Source organism: Rhinolophus hipposideros, assembly GCF_964194185.1.
Source record: "Rhinolophus hipposideros genome assembly, chromosome: 11".
NCBI lineage: Eukaryota > Metazoa > Chordata > Mammalia > Chiroptera > Rhinolophidae > Rhinolophus > Rhinolophus hipposideros.
In genome coordinates, this window is record NC_138057.1 from 75,784,410 (window position 1) to 75,808,558 (window position 24,149).

General features: G+C 52.3%; 1 protein-coding gene across 3 annotated transcripts in view; it reads left to right on the top strand.

Annotated features, from left to right (window-relative positions):
* MVB12B (multivesicular body subunit 12B) overlaps positions 1–23,539 on the top strand; it is a 170,498-nt gene extending 146,959 nt beyond the window's left edge. For 2 of the 3 annotated variants that reach the window (XM_081067717.1, XM_081067718.1), the window contains exons 9-10: positions 1,238–1,297; positions 19,543–23,539. In XM_081067717.1, coding sequence (XP_080923843.1) covers positions 1,238–1,297; positions 19,543–19,629 — 147 coding nt within the window. In that variant the 3' untranslated portion in view covers positions 19,630–23,539. The remainder of the gene's footprint in view (positions 1–1,237; positions 1,298–19,542) is intronic. The other variant, XR_013994561.1, reaches the window with a different exon arrangement.
* The last annotated feature ends 610 nt before the right edge of the window (positions 23,540–24,149 follow it).

The window sequence follows — 24,149 nt, forward strand, 5'->3', positions numbered from 1 at the left end:
GCCAAGCGCCTAATTTGGTGGCCCTGTCCCAAGATGGCCCTCACTAATGGGCTGCTACCAGGGTGCTGCCGACTCAGCAAGTGCTCAAGGTGCACGGACTCGGGCCAAGCCAGCGCTTCCCTGCGCTTCTCTCTTAATCCTCCCAGCAGCCAGGAGACCCGCCCACACTGCTCTTTAACGAGAGGAAGTGATGTGATTTAACCTATGGCTGCATCATGAGGAGGCCGAACCCCATTTTCAGTCTGGGCCCTTGGACTTCGGAGCTGGCTTCACAGGAAAGCCCTATTGGCCCGCCACTGGGCTGCACTTGAGAACCAGGAAGGCCTTCTGGTGTTTTTGTAGGAGACTGTCAGGTTTCGCCTGTTCATCCCAGCTGCCAGCCACTGGCCTGGGCTACAGGCGGCAGGGCCACTGCCCTTGTGGGCATGCAGAGCGCCAGTGTCCCACAGGGGACTCAGGCCAGGGGCCTCAGAGACAGGGTTTCCTCTGCCCTCTTGCCATGCATTTCAGCCCAGGCATCTGTGGGCCTCCCTCTGACTCTAGTTGCCATGTGTATTTGATTTTTTATTCTGTCTGTTGAAAAGCTAGCATCTTTAAGAAAAGGTCCCATCTTCATGAAATTACAGAAACACCCATTCAAATGCAGTGTTATTTTTCACTACTACCATTTTCTCAAATGATAGTTGATGGGCAGTTACGTCATCCACCTTGCATTTGCAAAGACCTGGAATTCCCTCAGCTCCTTCCCTGGATACCTCGGAGTCCCAGACAAGAGATCCACTCCACCTCCTGGAATTCCTTAGACGCATTTCACCACAGGGTGGAATGTCAGGGTGTCTGTCCTCTGGTGAAGCCTTGGGCAGCTCTGGCCCCACAGCTGCAGGAAGAGAGCAGACAACTCTTCACATAGGCGGGGACTAGAAGTTATTGGTGACAGGCACTGTCTTTCGGGAGGACCGTGACTCTCCTGTGTGCTGTAGACATGACTAATCAGGGTTCTCCACCAGAAGGGACCAGCCCAATTGACAGCCAGGTTTTCTGGAAGTATATTCCTGGTAACTCGTCCATTTACTCTCACTAATCTCTATGGGTCACACTGACAGGTTTCCATGGAAAAGGAGTGGAGAAAACATTAGGTCACATAGTGTAGTGTGAGTTTCACAATTGTTGTGCATAAATGCCAGTGTGAAGGAGCATTTCCAGCCCTTTAAAGGGATGATTTGGTCTGTCTTTTCAGATGCAGCCCTTTGATCTCTTGGGAATCACCATCAAATCTCTGGCAGAAATTGAGAAGGAGGTAAGCAAGCCACCCAGAGTGGGAGCAGGGGAGGAGGGGTCTGGGCCATCGCTTGCTCACCCCAAGCTCTCTCATCCCATTAGGGATCTGTTCCAGGAACAGGAGGGTCCTAGGTGTCGGGTACCCTTCTGAGAAAAGCACTTTCATTTTACTCGAACTTACTGCTTAGAAAAAGAAACTCACTTTTAATGTGTTTATAACTTCAAGTCATATAAATATGACCAGTGTCTCCTTATCTTTTCTAAGTCAGAAGGTTTCCAGTGACAGATGGAACAATCGATTCTGCTTTATTTTTTAAAAATGTCTCAGCTTAAAGAATGGGGAAGGTGGGGGGTGGGCACAGAGTGAACTTTTCTGCCTCCTTCTGTTTTATTTGCCACCAGGAGGGGTTTGCGACATGTCTGCGCCTCTTCATGATTTAGAGGAAGGGTCCTACATTCTATTGTGCTTGATAAGCCAGACCCCATTTGGCAGCCTGGTTCGAAATAGTTTAGATGTTTTCGGAATAAAAAGGAAAGCAATCCAAGATTGGAATACATGTGACAACTCTGAAGAAAGAGAGTTGAGATAATGGAATGAAACTGGAGGTCAGATGTGCCGGTGTTTTCCCTGTTTTCATAAGACAGCATTCCAGTGTGCGTGTCGTCTTTTATGTATAGAAGGTTGTTAAACAGTCACATGCTTGCAGCCAGCTCTCCTCTGAGAGGAGCATTTGTCTCAAAGATGGAAATGGTAGAACCATTTCAATATTCTCAGTTCCTTTGGGTTTTCTCTTGTATATCCAGCCAGCAGAAGCAGGTTGCATTATTGAAAGATGGCTGAAATCAAGGAAAATTGAATCAATGTAGCACAACAAATTTCTAAACCTGTCACAGCAAAAATAAGACAAAAAAGTCCCCCTTTGTCTTTGATTTTCAGTAAATCATAAAAACCAACCTGATTGTTACCTATAGATTGGGGGGTTTGCAAACTCAGGAAAAAGCATGGCTGGCTACCACATGAGGAAGACTGAGACGTGCACATAGAATTGCACGTCAACCCTTCCCAAAAGCAAGTTAGTTGGGGATGGTCCCACGGCCACTTGCTCATGACCCGCCTTTGTGCATAGGGTGGCACTCGGTGCGTGTGTGGGAAGGCCTCTAAAGGTGGCCTGCTCTGGTTGCAGGTGGTAAGGCAGGGGCATGGCCTGTGACCCATTTAGGATGGACCAGGTCATACAGACGGATGTCTAACCAGCTCCACACTGCCGGGGGTGCAGGGGGCAAGTCACACCCCCGCTCTGTTTAAAGCGGGGATCACAGTAGAACCTATCTCGTAGGGTTTTCATGACTACTAAACGAATATATGAAAAAGCGCTGGCAGACAAGTGTCCGTTGCCGTGGGCTGGGTGTGGCATGGTGGCATATGCTGGAGACCCGCGCAGCTGTCTGAGCGTTGTGCCTTCTCTCCCCTCGCTCCTGCAAATGGCTCACTGGGCCATAGCAGTAGCCCCTTTTGTGTAAGTGCTTGCTGTGTGCTCAACTCTGGGCTCCCAGCTTTACCTGCAGCGTCGCTGGGGCTCACCCCAAGCAGAACAAGTGGGCGTCATTCCTCCCCATTTCGTGGAACAGAAATGGAGACTCTGAGAGGTAAAGAAACTTGCCCAACATAAGACTGAGACCTACCTAGCACGTCACACTCCAAATCCTCTCCATTGTGACTTACAGTCTGTGGCTCCATGTCTCTCTAAGGGGCTGGTGGGGACAACTGGGCATGGGAGGTCAGTGGGCCTGGGTTCTGACCCTGGCTGGGCCTTCAAGTTACGGGATGGGGTAAAGTGGCAGAGGGCCCAGGGCAGAGCCCGGTGCCTGTGGTAGAAACCACCAGAAACCTTCATTCTGTTCCCCACTCTGAGGACTAAAATCTGGTCCAAAACTGTGTTTCGTGAGACTGTATTGTCTTGAGATCAGATGCTCTGAGCAGAACTTGGCAGGGCAGACAGGCTTAGCAGTCAGGCACGCTGGGCGTGAATCTAAGCTCTTCTGTTTAACCTCTCTGAGCCTCAGTTTCCTCTTCTGTAAAATTGAGATCGTAATAAAAATGCTTACCCTGTAGCATTTATGGGTTTTGACTGAAACAGTCATGTAAATGGTTCAGAACAGTGTCTGCCCTGGCTGCTGCTCAGCCAGTTAGCTGCTGCTCTCATGGGCTTTGTCGTGATTGTTCTCCTTGTCCACAGGAAGGGGTGTGAACCAGTGTAAAGCCAGCCCCTTTTCAGTGTGGCCTGCTGCTCTGTGTGGTGGCTAAGCAGTGACATCCTGGTTGACCAAGCCTAGCTTTATTTCTTGTTTTTAGTGATGGGTTAAAACCACACATCTGTATTCTCTGTTGAAGGAAATAGAAGTGGTATTAAACTGTGGGGAAATGGGGAGAGCTTGGAAACATTAAGTAGGGTGTATTGTAAACCATCCCCAATACCACAGCAGTCAAGAGTGCTGTGGAGTTTCGCATTTAATCTGAGGATTTACATGTTACTTACACCAGCCATCCGCGTGCATTTAATGGTGATTAGTATGTTGATATCCATGAACCGGTTCCCTCTTCTGCAACGATGTCAGAGAATTTTCTCCATAAATAAACCAGAACTTGCTCCTTTTTGCCTCTGAACCCAGCCTGGCTGATGGAGCTGGAGGCTGAAGAGAAACTGCCCATGGTCCCCTGGCCGGGCTCTCAGGCCTGTGGGTTGGCCCTGAGCAGCTGCTGTTTCCTTGGTCAGGATGATTTTCCTTTTTATTCCCAACAGGTCTGGTTGCCCTTGGTGGCGGGCAGGGATGGGCCATGGGCTTGGAGAGAGGCCTGGGGACAGGGAGAGCTCTGCTGGACAGTTTTCTTTGCTCACTATGACCTATTACTTCATTGTATTTTACACTGTTAATCCAAGCCTCCTTCCCCCTGAGCCCGTGCCTTTGGGTTCAGGGGACAGACGCGTGACCCGCACCATGTCTCCTTGCCCATCTGGAACTCCTCCCTGGGCCTCCCTAGGCCGTGGGAGAGCCCAGCAGCATCTATAGAGGCTGCTTTGTGGTAGTCCAGTGTTTCCCCTCCTTGATCCCTCCGCACTGTTTACAGCAGGAATGGGGGGGTCCCAGCTGTCAAGGAAGCATGCTGCTACGGGGCAGCATGCTGTTGTCTGTCCAGACCTGGGGGAGGTTTGCTTTCCTGCCCGCTTTAACTTGCCTGTACTGCCTGAGGAGGCTTCTGAGTTAAGCGGGCACCTGTCACCACCATTTGGCCTCCAGGACAGGTCACTCCATGAACGAAGCCTATTACCCTGTCAGCCTTGAGCTTGGTAGTGTGAGACCAGTGGGAACTCCAGCAGCCAGCCCAGGAGAGCTGTCCCAGGTGCCCCCACCACCGCAGGGACACACTGCTTGCCATGCCCAGAATTTCCTGCCACTGAGTAACAGAGAGAGGAGGTCTCCCCCCAGTTGTGGGTGGGCAGTGCCCCTCCAGCCCCACAGAATCCTGACGAGCTCCAGGGAGCGTGTGAGGCTAAGCCCTGGCAGCAGGAAGAGAGGCCAAGGCTCACTGGCAGTGTGGCTGGCACATGGCCCAGAGCCACCTGCCACGTGGGCACTCAGACACCAGGTGTTTGCAGGGCCAGTGTGGGCTGTAGACAGTGGAGGCAACGTGGTGCTGTGGAGAGGGCAGTTTTCCAGTCGGGAGGCTGGGGTGGTATGCCAGGTCTGCCGCCAGAGTTGGACGCTGGGCAGGTGCCCTGGCTTCCACCTCGTCAAGCAGGCCTGATGGCCCCACCCCCAGGTCCCAGCGCTGCTCAGCCGGTCGGTCGTAGGATTTCCCCAGCAGATGTGGCCTAGGCAGCACTCGGTTAAGTTTCATGAAGTAGCCAAGTAAGGTCATGTTTAAGGTCATGTTTTAAGATGATGAGTAAAATCAATGTACATGCTCTCAAGCAGATTTTGAAGGAAAAAAAATCACTGGAAAGGCGAAACCTCTCGCAACTCAGAAATAACCTCAGGGGGTGTGGGTTGTTGAAGATGAGGGAAGCCACGGTTAGGAAGTTCAAACTTGAGCGCGCCTGGCTCTCCACAGTGGTAGCGGCCCCCATCCACCGGGCCCCGTCTTCTTGCAGCGGTGACCCCTGCCTCCCATGTCCATCCGCGGCTCAGAGCAGGGCCTTTACTGAGAAAAATTAGTCCCAGGCTTGAGAAAGTGAGATTTTGCTGTTCTCCCCATAGGCAGGCGACCAGGGGCTAGCCAGTGTCGCTGGGGCAGCTCTGGGAGGTTGTTCTGGCCCCGCCCCCTTTGGGGGCTGGGCAGCAGCCGGTTTGGCTCTGCGGGTCGTGGTGACCCTGGGGCTGTGTCCCAGTGAAGGCCATATTTTCCTCCCCGCTGCCCAAACAAAAGGCTCTCTCTGCTCAGAAGTCGGGAAAAGTGTAATTTTGCAGCCGACCCCCGTGATGAAGCATCTTCTCTCCGAGTGAGGAGATGGTCATATAAATATTCTCCGTCTCTGCCGCTCTTTATTTCCCTTGTAAGTAGTCGCCGCATTTCTCCGCGTGATGGATTCCCCCTCGCAGCCAGGACGGGAGCTCGCCATCCCCACAGTCCAGGCCGCAGCTTCTGCAAGAATCCCCGCGTCTCCTCACCCTACAGGGGCCTGTTGACCCTCCTCGCTGCCCACCGCCCCACCCTGCCTCCCTTACAGACCGCGTGTCCCTTGTCTCAAAGAATGACGGCCAGGAGACCGTGGCCTTGCTGGTAGTAGATGTCATGCTGCGTGCATAACAACCTGCAAGCCTTTTAAAAACACAATTCAACAACTCCTGTGATGAAACGGCACCCACAGTGCCTTCCAGGTCCTGCACAGCCATTTCCACACCGGCTGCCCACGCCCCGCGGAAAACCACCCTGCTCACCTCCCTTCAGTGGGTGCCACGCTCAGACCTAGCAAGGGAAGTGTCATTAGCCTACCCCGCTTGCTGGTGGAACAGACAGCCTCCATTTTCACTCGACTTTAAAGCTGAAAGACAAGGGAGAGTCTAATTAGTAAACGGACGATCTAATATTAATCACTCCCTTAAAATTGACAAGGGAGGCAGTTCATTTAACCACTTAATTGCTACAGGTTTTTATGGGCTGCTGTTTGCAGACGTATTTAATGAAGAAGTTATAAATCTAAGGAAGCTTAAAATTTTAATTTTATACCTAAATATTTTCCTTGTTCTCATGTTTGTAGTCAATCCTCAAGAGTGTAGTCACGTGGAATGTTCTTTAAATGAACATATTTGCTAACTGGCGTGATTTCAGTTTTTAAAACATTGGTTCCAGCAATTAGGCATTTTTTTCAGTTCCCAAATGACTAGAGAAATTCGTCTTGATTATAATTGCTCTTAGCCACGCATATCTAATTTGTGTCTTTTTAAGTGTTAATTAGTAAACAGTTTGAGCTGACATCTTTATGTGTTTGTGTGTTGAAAAATGGGGCTTATTGCTTATTTAGCTTGGGGCCGATTCCACTAGCATTTACGTCACGGCATTGAGGTGAAATAAATGGAAACACATTTGGCAGCTCGAGGTAAAAAGAATTTTTGAATTCAACTTTTGGACATCCGCTTTTCATGGGCTTCTTTCTGCAGGCCCCTTGAAATATATAAGATTAGAGTGGATTTGGGACCTGCATATGTGGGAAGAAAGTAAGGCAGAAGATTTTTGTATCAGTAATGAAATGGCAGAGTCCCAATTTTATAAAAGCAAAATGTTCATATCCCAGCACAATTGTTCATTCTCGACTTTTGGAAAGCTTTCATTGTGCTTATTACCGTTAAAGAATTGTATAGAAGGAGTTGTCACCAAAAGTGCGGTCCCTTTGCACCATCTAGTGGTCAGATCGTAAACTGCAACAGGAAATAAGCTGCTTTCTCCCTACCTGAGATTTATTTTCACCACCCAGACCCCTTTATCTTTATTTATTTTTCAGTAAGGAAACTGAAATGTTTTAGGAAAGAAATCTGCATGCTTAGTTTATTAAGTAAAAGTTAGTTAAGTAAATAGAAGTTAACCCGTTCTGCTTCCCTGTTTTATATTGCTGAAAGACACAAAGCTGCCATCCAGATTCTTACAGAGCTAATACAAAGTTGAGATAATTTCAGTCAAAAACAGAGAAACCTAGTGAATTACTTTAATGGATGGCCTTTCTGAAGGAACAAAAGAAATGTTAACTTGATTTTTAAACGTGGGAAGTAGCTTTGGGGCCCCCATTTCATCCAGACGCTCTTCAGGAGTCTGACCACAGTTTAGGGGCCACAGCTTAGGGGCCACCATTTACGCTACCGACAAGATTAGTCCTCTCCCTGTAAATTGTGGCAGAACTCTTGGGCAGTTTGTCATTTTAAGCAGCTACCCTGCCAATCAGAATCAGTGTGTTTTTTTAATATTTATGTTTCCCCCCTGAGTTCAAAGGTTGTACATGTTTATAAAAATGCAGACATTTCAGAAATGTGCAAGCTCCCACAGTCCACTCCTGGGACACACACACACACACACACACACACACACACGTCCAAACAAACGTTACACGGCTCACACTATACATAATCTGTAGCTTACTTCCGCACTTACCAGTATATCTTGCACATCCTTCCATGTCAGTTCGCACTGATCTATTCCTTTTGATGACTAGACACTGTTCCCTTTTATGATTAGGCCATAATTTACTAAGCAATCCACTATTGATTGACTTTTGAGTTGTTTCCAGTTATCCTTTATTGCACTGCTGCAGCATATTTCCTTGTACATGTGTCTTTGCTCCCCTGGGTCTTTCTTTAAAAAAAATATTATTATACCATTTTGCCTTCCAAAAAAAGGTGTGTCCACATAACACTCCCCACCTTCCACATGTCAGGATACCTATTTCCCACCTCCTCACTCTGGCTAAGCTTCCCTGGTATTTAAAGGTAACATCTTTTCGTGTGTTGTGGCCATTTGTATTTCTTTTGTGAACCTCTTCTGTTTGTACCCTTTGCCCAATTTCTTCTATTGGCTTCTTTAGCTTTTTTCATTCATTTTCAACAATCTTCCTCCCTGTGTCCTATATTCAAATGCACACACACATACACACACGCACACACTAACCAATGGCTTTTCACCTTGTTAACGATGTGTTCCAGTTTACAACAGCTTAAAAATTTTCATGGGCAGTTTTGTTCGTTTTGGGCTTCGTATCATACTTAAAAGACGAAAGAAAACATTCACTCCTATTTTCTCCTACCTTTCTGTATTTTAATATGTTAAAATATTAAATTCGTTTTAATTACTTAATCCATCTCATATTTATTAGAAGGTAGGAACTAGAACTATATTTATTTTATCCTAAAGTATCAGCCAGTCTTCTTAACATTGATACTTTCTTCAGTGAATTTTAAATGCTATCTTTATCATACACAGCCACGCACCACCTAGTGACTTCCTGGTCAATGACAGGCCACATACACACGGTGGTCCCATAGATTATAACAGCCGACAAATTCCTATCTGCGCAGTGCCGTCATAGCTGTCCTAACGTCATAGCACACGGCATCACTCACGTGTCTGTGGTAATGCTGTGTAAGCTAACCTACCGCTCTGACGGTCGGTCGTGTAAACGTACAGCACATCCAGTGACGCGCGGTGCCTCGTGCTTGATAATGATAATACGTGATTGTGTTACTGCTTTACGTATTTACTATACTTCTCATCGTTATTTTAGCGTGTGCTCTTTCTACTTATAAAGTTTGCTGTAAAACAGTGTGCCGTATCACGCCAGCAGCGGCCTCATACACCCCGTGTTTACCGTGTCTGCTGATTGCATCATTTTCTCTTGTGCTTAATTTAATCTCGTGCTGTTTTGTACAATCTGTGCTGTACAGACTTGTAGCCGAGGAGCAATAGGCCGGACCGTGCAGCCTGGGTGTGTAGCAGGCTGTGCCATCTAGGTTTGTGTAAGTTGCACTATGTGATGTGCTCACAATGAAATCGCCCAGTGACTCGTTTCTCAGAATGTCTTCCAATTGTTAAGTGGCGCAGGATGGTGTAGTTCCATATGTAAGTAGATCAATGGACATTTTTCTTGACTCTGTTCTTTTTATGTTATTACCACACTGTTTTGACTCACAGGTTTATAATAAGCTTTAATATATGATAGGGTTCTTAGCAGCAAAGGGGTTCTTCCTTTTCCCCCCAAATTTTCTTAATTATAGTCACATGATTATTCTTCCAGCTGAACTTTAGACTCTTTTTGGGGGGAAGAGGGTTTCAAAAATTCCATTTTAGATGTTTATTGTAACTGTGTTGAGCATATAGGTTAATAGGGAACTGATTGGCATTTTAGATGAAGGGTCTTTGTTTATGTCTCTCAGCAGAGTGGGTTGGTGTTCTTTGTAGAAATCCTGCACATTTTTTTTTAGGTTATTCCTAGGTGTTTTATGTTTTTGTGGCTCTTGTAAATGGAATCTTTTCTTCCATTATATTTTCTGTCATTTATATATCAAGAATCTGTTGACTTTTGCATTTTATTTTTGGAGTTGGCTCTCTCACTGATTTATTGTTTCTGACAGATTTTTCAGTTGCTTTTCTTCTATTTCCCAGGCAGGCAGTTATGCCATCTGCAGACACCGATGCCAGCCTCCTTTTTTCCAGTGTTTGTCCCTCTTACTGGTGCCTGTGTCTGGCCAGCACTTTCAGGTCACTGGGCCTCCTTGTCTTATCCATGTTTTTAATGGAAGTTTCTAATTTCGCTATTAACCCATAATGTTACATTTTGTCTTGCTATATATAGACGTTTCTCTTTTTTTTTTTTATCATGTTAAAGAATTAGCCATCGATTTTTCTTTTCCTAAATATTTTTATCAGGAGTGGATGGTGGCTTTTGATAAATGTCTTTTAATCATCTATTGAGATGATCATATTTTTCCTCCACGGGCATACTACTAGGGTAGATTATATTAATAGAGTTCCTAATTCTGAGAGTCTCAGAGGCCCCGCTCCCATCCACGCTTTTTGGTTCTGTCAGCAGCGACCTCGGCCAAGCAGCAGCACCACACAGGTTGCTCCCACAATGGTCTAGGGCATTCATCATACAAATGAGAGAACCAGGCTGAGCCCGTGGAAATGAAGCTGAGGCAAAGATGATGTTTGGCAGACGGAATTACCTGGCCTGGACACCATCATGTGGTGTATACCTGCTCATGCAAAACTGAATTCAAGATAAATACTCGGTCTTATGCAAGCCCTTCATAAAAGGGTTTTTCCATTCTTATAGTTTCCGGAACATTCATCCCCCAGTTTTTAAAGCAATATCCCCCAAAACAGAACTCTTAGAAGGTTACCTGGCATGTAGGTAAAAACTAAGCCTCAAGGTGAGATGAAGAATAGGGAGGGCACCTTCCCAGAGTGACCCTGCAGCTTCTGATCTTCCACCCAGAAATCAGTGCCAGGAAGTGGTGTTGTTTTAAGTATTTTCTGCAACTAAGCTGGGAGAGGGAAAATGCAAACATCCATTCTTTAAGGTGATATTCAGGGAAGTTCTGAAATGCTGACTCAGGGAGAGGTGAGCCCCACGCTGTTTTGCGGACAAAGAAATGTTTTTAGCAGCAAAGGCATCCATCAGTCCCCAGCCCTGCCCAGAGCCCCCACACAGAGCAGACAGGCTGGACACGCAGGTGCCCACAGGACCAGCCAGCCCTGCAATATCCCTGCCAGGGATAGCAAGACACCTCTGGGTCCTTATCAGTCACGCAGCAATCTTCAGTCCTGGACACCATCATGAGGTATATACCTGCTCATGCAAAACCGAAGTCAAGATAAATACCACAATTTCCCTGAAAATGTGTTGCCTTCTCAGCCTGTCTTTCATTTTCCTACTTCTAATAGTCATGGGTACAAGAAAGATTTCACTGTCTTGCTTACCTGGCCTACCTCACCTCACACATTCACACACAAAATACAATCGCAGTAATAAAATGGCAGTTTGCACTCCGCCTGGTTGGGCAATTTATAGGGAGGGGTGGGGACTGTGGCTAACCAGGGAGCACGTGCCCCTGTAAAGCCGGCAGCCTCAGTGTACCTGTGCGAGGCCAGTGGTTGCTGTGTAAGAATGAAGGCCCAGAATTGCCGTATCCCCCTGCTTTTTAAATAAAAGCTGGAAAATGTTAGTATTTTATGCACAGTCTCTAAACTTTTCAATGTTTATGACTATTTTTAAACACCACTCAGTCCAATAAAGTGTGAACCTCCAGCTTGCACACAGTCTGTACAGAGAGACACTAATACAAATCACACCTAGGCTCATAATTTCACCATTCACAGGGGTGGCGTGGACGAGCCCTGGACTCAGTACTTTACATGCATGAGTTAAGGACCCAGGATAGGGGCAATCACACTATCGTGCGCAAAGGGCTATGTGAATTCAGGGGACCCAGGGCTGGACTGACACACTGCTGCTTCTGCAAAAGACTGAGAACTAGGAGGACCTCCCACCTGCCTAAGAACTGAGTCGCTACGTTAGCCGCCTTCTCCCCTTTGCATTAAGCGATGCTCGGAGCCTGATCTGTCCCTTCACTCTTCCATCCGTTCACCCCTCCACCTATCCTGCACCGTCCATCCACCCATCCATTCATTCATCTATTCATTCATCTGTCTCTTCTGGGCCACAACCTCTCCCAGGCTCTGGCGCTACAGAAAAGGCTAAAGCCCCTCCCTACCCTGCACGTGAGGAGGGTCTGGGAAGTGCTGTGGGGATCCAGGGGGAATTGTGATTAACTCTCCCGGGGGGGAGGGGGGGGGTCATTAGGGAGGTGAACCACTTCCCAGAACAAGTGCCCCTTAGCTGGGCCTTAAAGGGCAGTAGGGCTTAGCTACTCAGCAGAGGAAGAGTGCCCCTGAGAGAACAAAGAGGGGACTGGCCCCTGTACATTTCAGAGACAGTGGTTAGCAGGGGGGTTCTAGAAACCATGCACAGGAAAGGTTTCTGCAGAAGTCATTCCCACCTCCAGGGGCAGGGCGGGGCGCTGCCACAGGGTGTGGGCGTCGGAGTCACGTCACCACTCCCTGAAGCTCCATCCAAATCCCAGGCGAGCTGAGGAGGCCCTGAGAGTGGGCAGCAGGTGTCACCATCCCTCCTGGGAGTACCAGGTTTAGAGCAGGAAAGGGGCGGTGCACTGATGAGGATGGACAAAATGACATGGGTGCCTCAGCATTGAAAGAGGGTGAATCGGCAATGGTCGTGCACGCATGCGGCAGCTGCTCGGGAGCCCGTCTCTGGGCCCGCTCCATGCCAGGGGCTGTGCCCAGAGACGTGGGTCCTGCCCCTGGCCGGTGCGCCTCAGAAGGGCCCTTGTTGAACCCCTCCCTTAGGGTGAGACCAGCAGTGGGCCTGGGCTGCTGCTCAGATTTGGGCCCATGAACCCAGGGGGGAGAGCCAGCACTGCAGCCGAAGTGGCCTCCCAAAGGGTGTGTGGGAGCCGCCTGTCCCTCTGTGGGCCGAGCGGGAGCGTCCTTACTGACTGGTGGTTAAACCAGCTGTGTCCCAACGCCCGGTGGCCTTGGTGAGGCCGCTCGGCTTCTCGGAGCCCCAGTTTGCTCACCTGTAGTGGGAAGGAGAGCAGTACCAGCTTCACAGGGCGTGAGGATCTGGTCCTGACACTCTGACTCAGGACCCAGGGGCCTCTGCCACCGCTGTCACCTTATTAGCGACCACAGGGGTCATGGGCTGTCACCCACGAGCGCTGAGCTTCAGGCCCATTCTCACCAAATGAGTTGAACAAGGCGTCCTCCTGAGCTCAGGGGAATTCTAGAACCTCCTTGAGGGATAGGGAGGGCAGTTCTGGCTCCGAGAGCCCTCCTCCAAGCAAAGCGGTTCTACCTGTGTGTCAGGCCCCCGGCGTTTCCGTCCTTTCCCAATTGTTCAGGTGTCTTTGTGGACCCATAAGCCAAGTATGAAAAAGGATTCCCACGGGAAAGCACAAGACGACTCAGACCACAGGTGTCATTGTGCCCCAGGCTTGTCCTGCCATGTGGTCCTCAGTCTCCCTTCAGTAGCTTGTAGTTTCAGACGGTGGACGCATTCGAAATCTGCTGGACGGCCCCTCCCCCAACATGTGGAGTTGGCCTGCACCATGGTGGCCTGGGGCCCTTCTAAGCCCACTCCTCACAGGGCCACCTGCCTCTTTCCTGCCCCAGAGGCCTGAGTTCCAGCAGCCAGGCTTCAGAGACAGGTGGAAGGACATAGAGCCCTCGAGTGAGGAGAGAAAGCGACCTGTAGGCAAGATTCCCAGAGGAGTTTGAACCAGGGATGGTGAGCAGAGCCGGTGTCATGGGGGGCCAGAGCAGGTGCCAAGCAGGGCAGGCTTGGGAGAGGCAGGCTATGGGGTGGGCGGGGCCACTGCTCAGAGCCTCGCCCACCTCCCTCTGACTGTGCGGGGGACCCGCCCACCCTTCAGTGTCAGTCAACCCCTGAATCAGGCTCTTCTCGTTGGCCTGAGTCTTGCCCCTTTACTGCCTCTCCACCTGTCTTCACCTGGCTGGGCCCTCTACTGGCCTGCTCTTGCCTCGCCCGTCCTGGCCCTTCTGTGACCCACTGAAGTGCCAGTCTATGTTGGCACACATCTGCCATTCTGCCCCCTACCTCCAAATTGCACCTGCTTGAGAGGGGGATGCAGACACTTGCCTGATGCCCGTTGCTGAGCCAGTGCTGAGCCGTTGGGCCTAGAGCAGCCCTGCGTGGGCTCCCTCTGTGACCTTGGGAAGCCTAATGCCTCCCCTGCCCTCAGCTTCTGCGTCTGAAAGCATGGGTGCAGGAGACAACCGCTTACCACCCTCCTTTCCTGTTGGGGGCATCTGATGGATTTGGTCACTGGATTAGTGAAGTAGGGACAGGAGGGCAAAGGCTCGTCTGTTTCCGTCTATTGTATTTGGTGAAAGTTTTCAGGCAAATGCTGACGCCTGCCCCGCCGTGCCAGTTAGACCAGGCCACCCCCAACCAGGGCGGCGCCCAGGCAGCCCTGGCTTTGGTTAAAACCCTTGGTTCTGATGCATCGAGGAATGGCTTGTTTCAGTCTCAAGGTGCCTCACACGAACTGTCTTAGGTGATTCTTACAACACCCTTGTGACTGGGCCTGGTGGGGGTGGGGGCGGTGTTTGATCTTCACCGTTTTGCCAGTGAGGTTGGGATGTCGTGACTCGGCCTCCAAGGTGCAGCTGAAAGCCATGGTCAGCATCTCCCGCGGCCAGGACACTGGCCCCAACTGATGAAAGTCTCTTGGATGCTGGGACTTGCACACTGTGGTTCAAGAGGTCTCATGCGACAGTTGCGAGGTGTCAGTTGTAGGGTCTCTTCGCCACAGGCACCCGTCCCCAAGCCCCTGGGAAAACCCCAGAGGGAGCCCCTGACAGTGACGTCTCTTTCCTGGAAAGACCAACCAGGCCAGGCTTCTGCGATGGCGGCCTGTGCCCACCAGAGGGCGCCGAGGCCCGGAGCCACTCAGCTGGGTTCCGCGCTGCGAACCCAAATGCTTTTTAATTGAAAATTTTTTTAATTCAAAAAGGATTTGCTGTTTATACGCGAGTGCAGGTTCTCCTTATGCAAGAGACTAATGTCTTGAGTAAACAGATATGGTCCCAAATCCACCTTCAAAGGTACTCACTGTTTGCCCAAGGGAGTGAAAGGGCTTCCAGAAGCGGCCCTAGTCTCTTGGGCAAACACTTCGGGGCCAGCAATCCGGGCAGAGGACAGCGTCTGTGGGAAGGGTTATCCGCAGCCTAAGGGGGATTATGTCGGGGGACATATGTCGAAATTTCATTTGGGGAGTTAGAGAAAACAAGAGGGGGGAGTCATGCTTTTCTCCAGCCAAGATAACCTAAAAAGGGAAAAATCCAAGGACGGGGGCTGGCGGGGGACAGCAATCTCTGCGCTGCTGGTGCCTGGCCCTTTCCAGGGGGCGGTGGTGTCCTCGGGCTGAGAGTCAGGAAAAGGCCATGTGTGTTCTGTGACTTCTCCCTGGCTCCCTCTGTCCCAGGCTGTGAGAGAAACAGGAATTTAGCAGTTCAGCCTTGAAGGCCGGTGGACGGTCCCCCTTCCTCAGTGACCCTGTCCCTACTCCTGGCCAAAAAGGCTGGCCTCACAACTCCCCCCAAGCCCTGGTCAGCCCCTTGCTTGCCCAGGCTGGGAAATGCCCTGTTCCCCCTCCGTCTCCCGCCCAGCCTGCCATCCAGAAAGCCCAGCACCCTTTTCTGGGCCCACTCCTGCCAGCACCCAGGTCTGCAGAAGACCCGGGCCTCTGGCTGTGGCCATCTGGGAGCTACCACCACCATCTCCCCTCATGGGCTCTCTGTACAGACAAGCCCCCAACAAATCAAGGAAGCCTGACCCCCCCGACCCCCCATGTACTCCCCACAGCCCCCAGGAGCCTGGCCCAGAGCCCTGCATAGCAGGACACAGCAAAGCCTCCAGAGGAGACATGGCACAGCCCACAATGGTCTCGGGGCCTGGCCCTGGACTTGCTCCCTCATCTGAGAGGTGCCTCACCTCTGCTGCCCCAGACATGATCTCAGAACAGCCAAAGCGATGCGCCCTGGCCACCTCCCCACCCCTGCCCTTCACTTTCCGCTCACTCCCTTCCACATCTGCTCCCAGGTCCCATTGATTGGGCCACAGAACCAAACTGGTCCCCAGAGCAGCAGCAGCATGTCACCTGAGAGTTGGTTGAAAATTCAGAATCTTGAGCCCCTTCCAAGACCTGAGTCAGAAAATGCATTTTAACAGGACCCCAGGGGCTCTATCAGCCTGCTGTTGACAGCTTCTTTCAGGCCTGCATTTCCTGCCCTAGGTTCCATCCTCTCTCTGGAACCTTCACCCACCCAGAACTGCTCCTGCTGAGGTCCTGGGTCCTCCCTCTGCTCCCGGGCCCGTCCCTCTGGTCCTCACCCTCAGTGCCAGGCCCGACCTCTTGTCTTCTGACCTTGTGTGCTTTTCTTGAAACATCTCCACATCTATCACTCCAGCTACCCTACTTCCCAAGTGCTTCCAATTTCCAACGCTATATCCCTGGTTCCACGTCTCCCCAGCCTTGGGTCCCCCTGGGTACTCCTCGGGGACCGCCCTCAGCCTCTGGCAGAAATGCACTCATCTTCCCTCCCCCAGCCTTCTCTCCCTCCTGTTTGCCCGTTTGCGGCGCCGGGATGCCCTGCCCAGGTGTACCCTGCCCTGACACACTCGTGGGGCTCTCAGAACAGGGTGGATGGAGTGGGTGCTGACCGAGCCAGTGAAGGAGCTCTGTCTGCTGTGGTGCCCCAGAGCAGCCACCAGGTGGCGGTATTGTCCAGGACTTTTCCGGAAGGCAGCCTACTTTGGAGCTGCACTGCTCTCCCAGGCCCTGGGACTGGAGTCCCCAAGCCCCGGCCTGTGCCCTGGTCACTAGAGAGCAAGAAAGTGAGCCGGCTGGGGGCGGCTTTAATTCTCCCAAGTAACTATTAAATGAGCAGTGAGTGCTTGCCTAGTGTCAGGGGTGGGTGGGCCCTTAACCTGCTTGCTGGACCTCTTCCCACCCTCAGCTGGCCCTGGGAGTAGATTGTGACTCCGTTTTAGTTTTTCGTTTTGTTTTTTTTAATTGCGGTATAATTGACATACATTACATTAGTTTCAGGTATACAACATAATGTTGCACTATTTGTGTATACTACAAAATGATCACTCTAGTTAACATCCGTCACCATAGTTACAGAATTTTTTTTCTTGTGATGAGAACTTAAGATTTAGCAACTTTCAAATATGCGATATAGTGTTATTAACTGTAGTCACCATGCTGTGCATTATCTCCCCATGATTTGCTTATTTTATACCTTGAAGTTTGTCCCTTTTGGCCTCCATCACCCGTTCGTCCACCCCCTAGCCCTTGCCTCTGGCGACCCCCAGTCTGTTCTCTGTATCTATGAACTTGGTTGTTTTTTTTGTCTTTTGTTTTTTTAGATTTTATACCTAAGTGAAATCATACGGTATTTGTCTTTCTCCGTGTGACTTAAGTATTTCACTCATCATAATACCCTCAAGGTCCATCTGTATTATCGCAAATGACAAGATTACCTTCTTTCTATGGCTGAGTAATATGCCCCTGTGTATATGTACCACCTCTTCTTTATCCTTTCATCATCCTGGACACTGTTTCCTTGTCTTTGCTATTGTGAATAATACTGCAGTGCACATAGGGTGCAGATATCTTTTCAAGTTTGTGTTTTTGTTTCCTTCAAATAATACCCAGAAGTGGAATTGCTGGGTCATAAGGTAGTTCTATTTTTAATGTTTAAGGACCCTCCATACTGTTTTGGCTGCACAAATTTACAATCCCACCAACAGTGTATGCGAGTTCCCCTTTCTCCACATCCTTACCAACACTGATTTCTTGGTGTGACCCCACTTTAAACATGAGTTCACTGAGGTTCAGAGAGGAGAAAAGACCTGCCTGAGGTCACCCTGCAACATCAAGGCTTTCCCTCCCCACCCCTTCTGGAAACAGATACTGTTTGTGAGGACCCCAGTCCTGTCATCAGCCTCACTGGGGCCTTGTGGCTCCAGCAGCTGCTTGAGGCTGCTCCCCTCTGCTATTCACACATGGATGGGACCCACCCAGGCCTCACCCCCGTACTGAACCCCAGCCCCGATCTTTCTGCCTATTCTGGCTCAGTCCTGTGGGACTGGCAGGCAGAAAGAGCTCGAGACACAGATAAGCTTGAAACCCTTTAACCCTTACCTATTGTCCTGTCATCGTGGCCCCAGAAGTGCCTCCTTGCTGCGGGCAGCCCACTTTGGAAGCGGAGTGCTGGGCAGGCCTTGCCAGCACACCTGGCAGGAGGGGTTGGGCGGAGGCATCCGGAGCCCAGGGTTGGGGTCAGCAGCCCTCCCCATAGGGGGCGCCTGGTAGTTGCCCTCCTGCTGGAATGGTTCTACCATCTTCCTAACAGCCTGCCCCGCCCCCACAGGAGATGGCTTCAGGTGGTGGCCGAGTGCAACTAAGCAGCTCCACTTTGCTGTTTTACATAGGGGAGCTCTTTTTATGACAATTCTGCTGAAAAGGTTTAAATACTATTTTAAATGTTTAACAACCACTGACCTAATCTAAGCTTCTCAGTCCTAAAACCCATAGGACCACATGGCTCCTTTGGCATGGAGTTCCAGGCTGTTTCCCCCCACGTGACTCCTGGCCCCTGCCTCAGGCCTGCAGTGCCCACTGCCCAGCCTGGTAGCCTGCATTCCACCAGGCTGCACTCCTCACCTGCACCTCCCTTTTGCCCACTCTTATGCCTGGCATGGCCTGCCCGGCCCGACACATGCGTGTTGAGATGCCATCTGCCCTTCGAGGCCAACTTCAGGTCTCTCATCCCCCCCAACAGAGGTACTGCCCCTTCTCCGAATTTCCATCAGACTCAGAACCTACCTTTACTCATTTTCGTGACCCGGATCGGTTAGGTAGCTCAGGTCTCAGATGTGAGGGTCGAGCGGCGGCGCGGTGCAGGCAGCAGGCGGCAGGCTGAGCTGAGCACAGGTGTGCTCCGCCGGACGCCACCCTGGTCAGGCCGGGTAGCCTGTGGGGTGCTGTCCTCAAAGTGCCCCCAGTCCTCATCAGCTAGCAGGATGTTCACATGCCCTCCAGGGCGTGGTTCTGGGAACTTAGTGAGGAAAGCATGGGCAGGCCGTGTCCTGTGTCACCCAGTGTCTTTCATCAAGGGCTCCAGAGGCACTTGAGTGGAGCGGCAAGTCAGAGGGTCCCCTGAGCCTGATGGCTGCAGCCAGCCTCTGGTCAGGTTTGGGGTAGAGTCCCAAATCTGACCCTTACCAGTGTACGACTCCTGTCGCAGTACGACAAGGACCGGCTGCTGGGTCATGGGAGGTAGGAAGGCGCTGGACATGCAGCTGGGCACACGGTCAGCTCAAGCATGTTTGCCGCTGGTACTGAGGTCTCACCTTGCGGGAAGCAGGGCAGAGACTGTGAAAGGCACAAATCGTCACAGACTAGCCAGCTACCTGCAGAGGCCTGTCTGCACACACGCAGTTGCCCAGCTCACATGCACAGTGCGTGCACGCATGCGGGGCAGCCATTTCCACATGGGGCTACCCAGTGAGGTGCCGTCAGGGCCTCTGCGTGGGCTCGGCCTGAGGCGTGGAGTGGCCCTCCCTGGTGTCCTCATGCACTGACTGTGCTTCTCTGTCCCTCCTGCAGTACGAGTACAGCTTTCGCACAGAGCAGAGCGCCGCTGCCAGGCTCCCGCCCAGCCCCACCCGGTGTCAGCAGATCCCCCAATCCTGAGGACCGAGCCACCACCAGCGGGAGAAGGCGCATCATCTGCCCAGACGACTGAGCACCCCAGCCGGGGCTGCTCTGGGCAGCTGAGCTCTTCCATCCTCAGTCACTGGCTTGCCTGACATGACCCCACTTCCCTGGGGACGCTGTTCATAACCTCAACTAATCTGTGTGCTGTAGTGACCAGCGGCTCCCAACGTATGTGTGTGATGACCAGTCGTCCTATAAACACCCCTCCCCAGCACGGGAGTCACACCTGAGGGCCCCAGACAATTGCTCAGGCCGCCCAGTGATGCCATCGGCTCCCTTCACTGATTGTCGCCTGCCTCCAAGCCATTGCTTTCTTCCTGGGAGACCTTGAGGGGGCGGTGGCTTTGCACAGGACCCTCCAGGGCTCACCGATGGCCCGAGACCCGGGGCTGCCATGGAGCAGACCTCACGCCAGTGTCATCAAGTGCCCCAGCATTACATGGAGACCTTGAGGAAACACGGGCGCAAGAAGCTGATGGCCCAGGTGGCCCTGCGCCTGGGTCCCTGCCCCACTATGGACTTCCCTGGCTTGGCCTCATCACTCGATCACACACTGGACGTCCTGACGTCGGGGAGCAGCATGCCCCGCTGCGGGCGCAGAGAGGACGTGCCGTCTGGGCGAGAGGGCAGAGCGACCAGCTCTTGCTTGGATGTGAGTTTGGCCGCCCAGGAGGCTGTGGTCATCCCCTTCTTCCCAAAGGGCTCGTCTCTGTAACACCCACGTGCCAACAGCTCTGCCAACTGCCTTGGCCCAGTGCCCTGATCCCGTGACCACAGCAACAGGCCCTCCTGGGGCGTCAGCTGAAGAGGCTCTGTGAGCCGGTACCCAGCGCCAGAGGGACACCGACGCGTGGTCACCCAGCTTCTCAGAGCCAGGCTGTGTCTTGATGGCTTCTGCTAACAGGAACAGTTGTTTTGAAAAGTCCATCTGACCCAAGTCACCCAACTGGGGGCCAGAACTGACATTTCTGCCACAAATGGCCAACGGACACAGTGCCAGCTGCCAAGTTCAACTCCATGCACATTTGCCATGAGCACAGGATTGCTGCCCCCGCTTGAGGCTTGGGTCCTCGCCCCAGTGGCCTGCCTGTCTGACTGTTGGGGGTTGACCTGATTCCACAGAATGTCAGTGTCCCATCTTGGGGGTCACCAGATGGTTGGAGTCTTGGATGGGAGGTTTGATGTGTGTCTGGAGGCTGGCGTGTGGGTGGGCCGTGGAGAGCAGGGAGGTCCCCCCACCAGGAAGGCAGCACAGGAGACAGGCCCCCTCCTTCCTGTAGTTCCCAGGGTAGCATGTGGTTAGCGGGGCGGCTGGGGTGCAAGAGGAACCAGCCAACACAGTGGGGAGGGTGGCTGCTGGCTACCTGGGGCAGGGCAGAAAATACCTCATGACCTGCGTCAGCCTTGCTGTCTCCAGAGCCTCAGCTCTCCTGCCTCGGTCACCCCTTGGTCTTCATTTTGATACCTCCTGATTTCTGTGCATTAGGGTAGTGGTCGCTTTCTCCATCTTCCCCGACACCTGAGGACGTCCCTGGGGAGACTGGCCTTCCCGTGCCTCTCACGCGGCAAGATGGCAGGAAAAGGCAGTTTGTGGAACCCACCAGGGCCAAGAGGCTTTGGGTCGAGACAGCGGTCCCTGTGAGGGATTGGTGCTTAACCGGGCGGGAGCTGACCAACTGGTCTCAAGTGCGCCCACTGAAGTAAGCTCGTTGTGTTTCTGGGGAATTGAGGGAGCCCATGGGCGCAGAGAAACTGTGTCTACTGCTGCTTTTTGGATGGACGGCTGGTTCAAAACCAAGTGGTGTAACTTGAAGTGCCAACAGAGAGGGGTGACATCCCACAGGCTTGGGGGGCAGAGCTCTGATGACTTCTGTTCGTTGGGTTCGTGCACTTTGTCCTCTGACCTTTCTTCCCATCCCAGCTGCGAGACTATTTCTGACTGGTAACACCCGGCAGCCCTTCTCCCTTGACAGACAACCAGAGATCAGCAGGTCTGATGGGCTCTGGAAGGTCCAAATATGACGATGTGGGACCCTAGTCAGGGAGCAAGAAGGTATGGCCCCAGCAGGGAGAGTGGCTGTCGCTGAAAGGAGGGTGTCCAAAGCCACTCACTCACATCCCCAGGAGGCCACCTGCAGGAGGGCAAACCTGTGTGGACTCGGGCAAGCTGAGGCCTCTGCAGCATTGCAGGCTGAGCTGAGGTGTAACATCGGCTGTGAACATGGCAGTAAACGGCAGCTTAAGACAACCCAGTGGTGACTGTTAAGTTGGCTGTGGTAGGTTTTAGGCTGCTCCTAACCAACCCTCTGTCTTTGCCTTGGGAGAGCGGGGTGAGGGTGAGCAAGTGTGTGGGAGACAGTAGGCTAGGGGTGTGTGTGTGTGTGTGTGTGTGTGTGTGTGTGTGTGTGTGTGTCAGGAGGGCACACAGCCTGCCTGTGTGGGGCTCTCACTGAGACCTAGGATTTGAGAGACCTTTGTTTCTTTCTGGGAAGAACCCTCTGGCCAGGTGGGGAGGGAAGGACCGGGTTCTCTTGGAAATGTGAAGGGCAGCGGCCTCGCCCTCGGCACCCAGCTCTCCCCAGTGCAGCGGCTGTCTGCTGCCCCCAAAAAGACTAACCAGAGCACAGCATCCCCTTGCCTTCTCTTCCCACTGAAAATTCAAAACCTCTCTCCAAAGGACTTGGAAATGGCACAGCGATGTAAGGAGTAAGTACTTTGCTCCAGGTTCACTTGCAAATTCATAAGAAGGCTTTTTTCCCCACCCCAGTCCAAGAACTAATATCACCCACAATCCTTCTCTACTTGGAGAGATGAGAACCCTGGCGGCAGCAGGCGGGACGAAATAGCAGGTTAGGCCCCAAGCTGCCCGCCATCGCCTTGCTGGGACGTCCTGGTTATTGCGTGGCAGGTGGGGAGGAGCCAGTGACATTGGTTGAGGCCCAGCTTCTCCACCTGCCCCCCCCATGTCATTCAGAAAGGCAGCGAGGGGACAAGAAGCACTAACACGAATAAGCCCGTACTTGCCAGGCACCAGGCCGGCACCTTAAGCACAGTTGTCTCCTGTCACGCCCCTCCGAAAACATACAGATACCCTGAAGTGGATGTTATTTGTTCCTTGTTACAGATGGAGAATCTGAGGCTTGTCCAAGGGCACAGGCTGGTTAAGTGGCAGAGACAGGATTCGGACCCAAGTCCCATCTGGCCCCATGGTGCCAGCCATCCCAACATAAGCACATGCCTCACGATGACCTTACTGTTTCAAGTCCAGCAATGGACACCCCAGCCGCCACCAGTCCTGCTGGGGCCGCCACACCACGGCGCCATCGGCCCTGAGCCCGCCTGCCCGGCTCACTCTACCCAGAAGAGGGCTCCCTGGTTCTGCTGGCTGCCCCATCATTGGCCATTTGTGGGGAAGCCCAGCCTGCAGCTCCTCTGAGAACTAGGGAGCCTGGTTACGAGGGCAGAGAAGGGCCTTGACAAGGCAGTTGCATGCCTGCAAGGTGCACAAAAGCTGAGCTCATCTGACTCGGTTCACTGTCTACTGTACCCCTGGGGCCTGACGGAGGCTGGGCACATCGGCTCTCGCCCCCTCAGCCGCCCGGGCCCTTGGGTCAGCCCAGCTTTCTTCACCTGTTCTGAACGCAGCCCTGTGGTGGCTGCGGCTGTCACCACCATGAGACCCTCAAGTGTTCTCCCAGCAAAGGGTGCGTGAGCTGCCGTGCCACCGTGTGGGGCCTCGGACAGGCCACTGTGCACTCGCGCAGGGACGGCGTCCACTGCCTGTATTTATTTGAGGTGACTCTTGTACTTGGCAAAGGGAAGTTTCACTGTGTAATTGTCTGTCTTCTTAATATAATTTGTTAAATAAATGTTTGTTTTAACCTTTTCCTGGCTTGCTGCCGTCTCTGAACCACCCGAGAAAGCGTCCCTCGGGGATGCCCCAGGCTCTGGCCTCTAGCTTTCTCTACAGTTTGTCCCAGATGCTGGCCAGCCAGCCACAGGCTTAAGGAGCAGATAGCCGCCACCCCCCAGTGGGTCCCCAAAAGAGTGTCAGACCTTTCACCCTTCTAGAAAGACCTGTTGGGCTCCTCTGCCCTGTTTAGTGTAGATGGTCTGATTACAAGCCAGAACAATTCATGAGGGGCGAAGAAAGCCCTGCCGTTCTCCTGCACCAACCCCCAGGAATGCTCCTTGGAGAAGAAAATCCCAGTTGCCATAAAAGCATGTGAAATGCATGCGTTTCAGCGGGTCACCAGCAGGAATGTAGGGGGCTCTTTCATCTGCGGCCTGCCCCCAAGCCGTGTCTGGGCAGGGTGCAGAGCGTCTGGCTGCCGGGTGGAGGACACGCCGCCCATGGCTTCAGCCCTGTCCTCACTGCACCTGCTTGCAAGACACCACTTCAGACGCCGGGGAAGGGGCTGCAGGGCCCCAGGATACACAGCCGGCTCCTGTGAGGACGCGTTCGTTCAGGTTTCACTATCAAAGCTTTTGCCTCC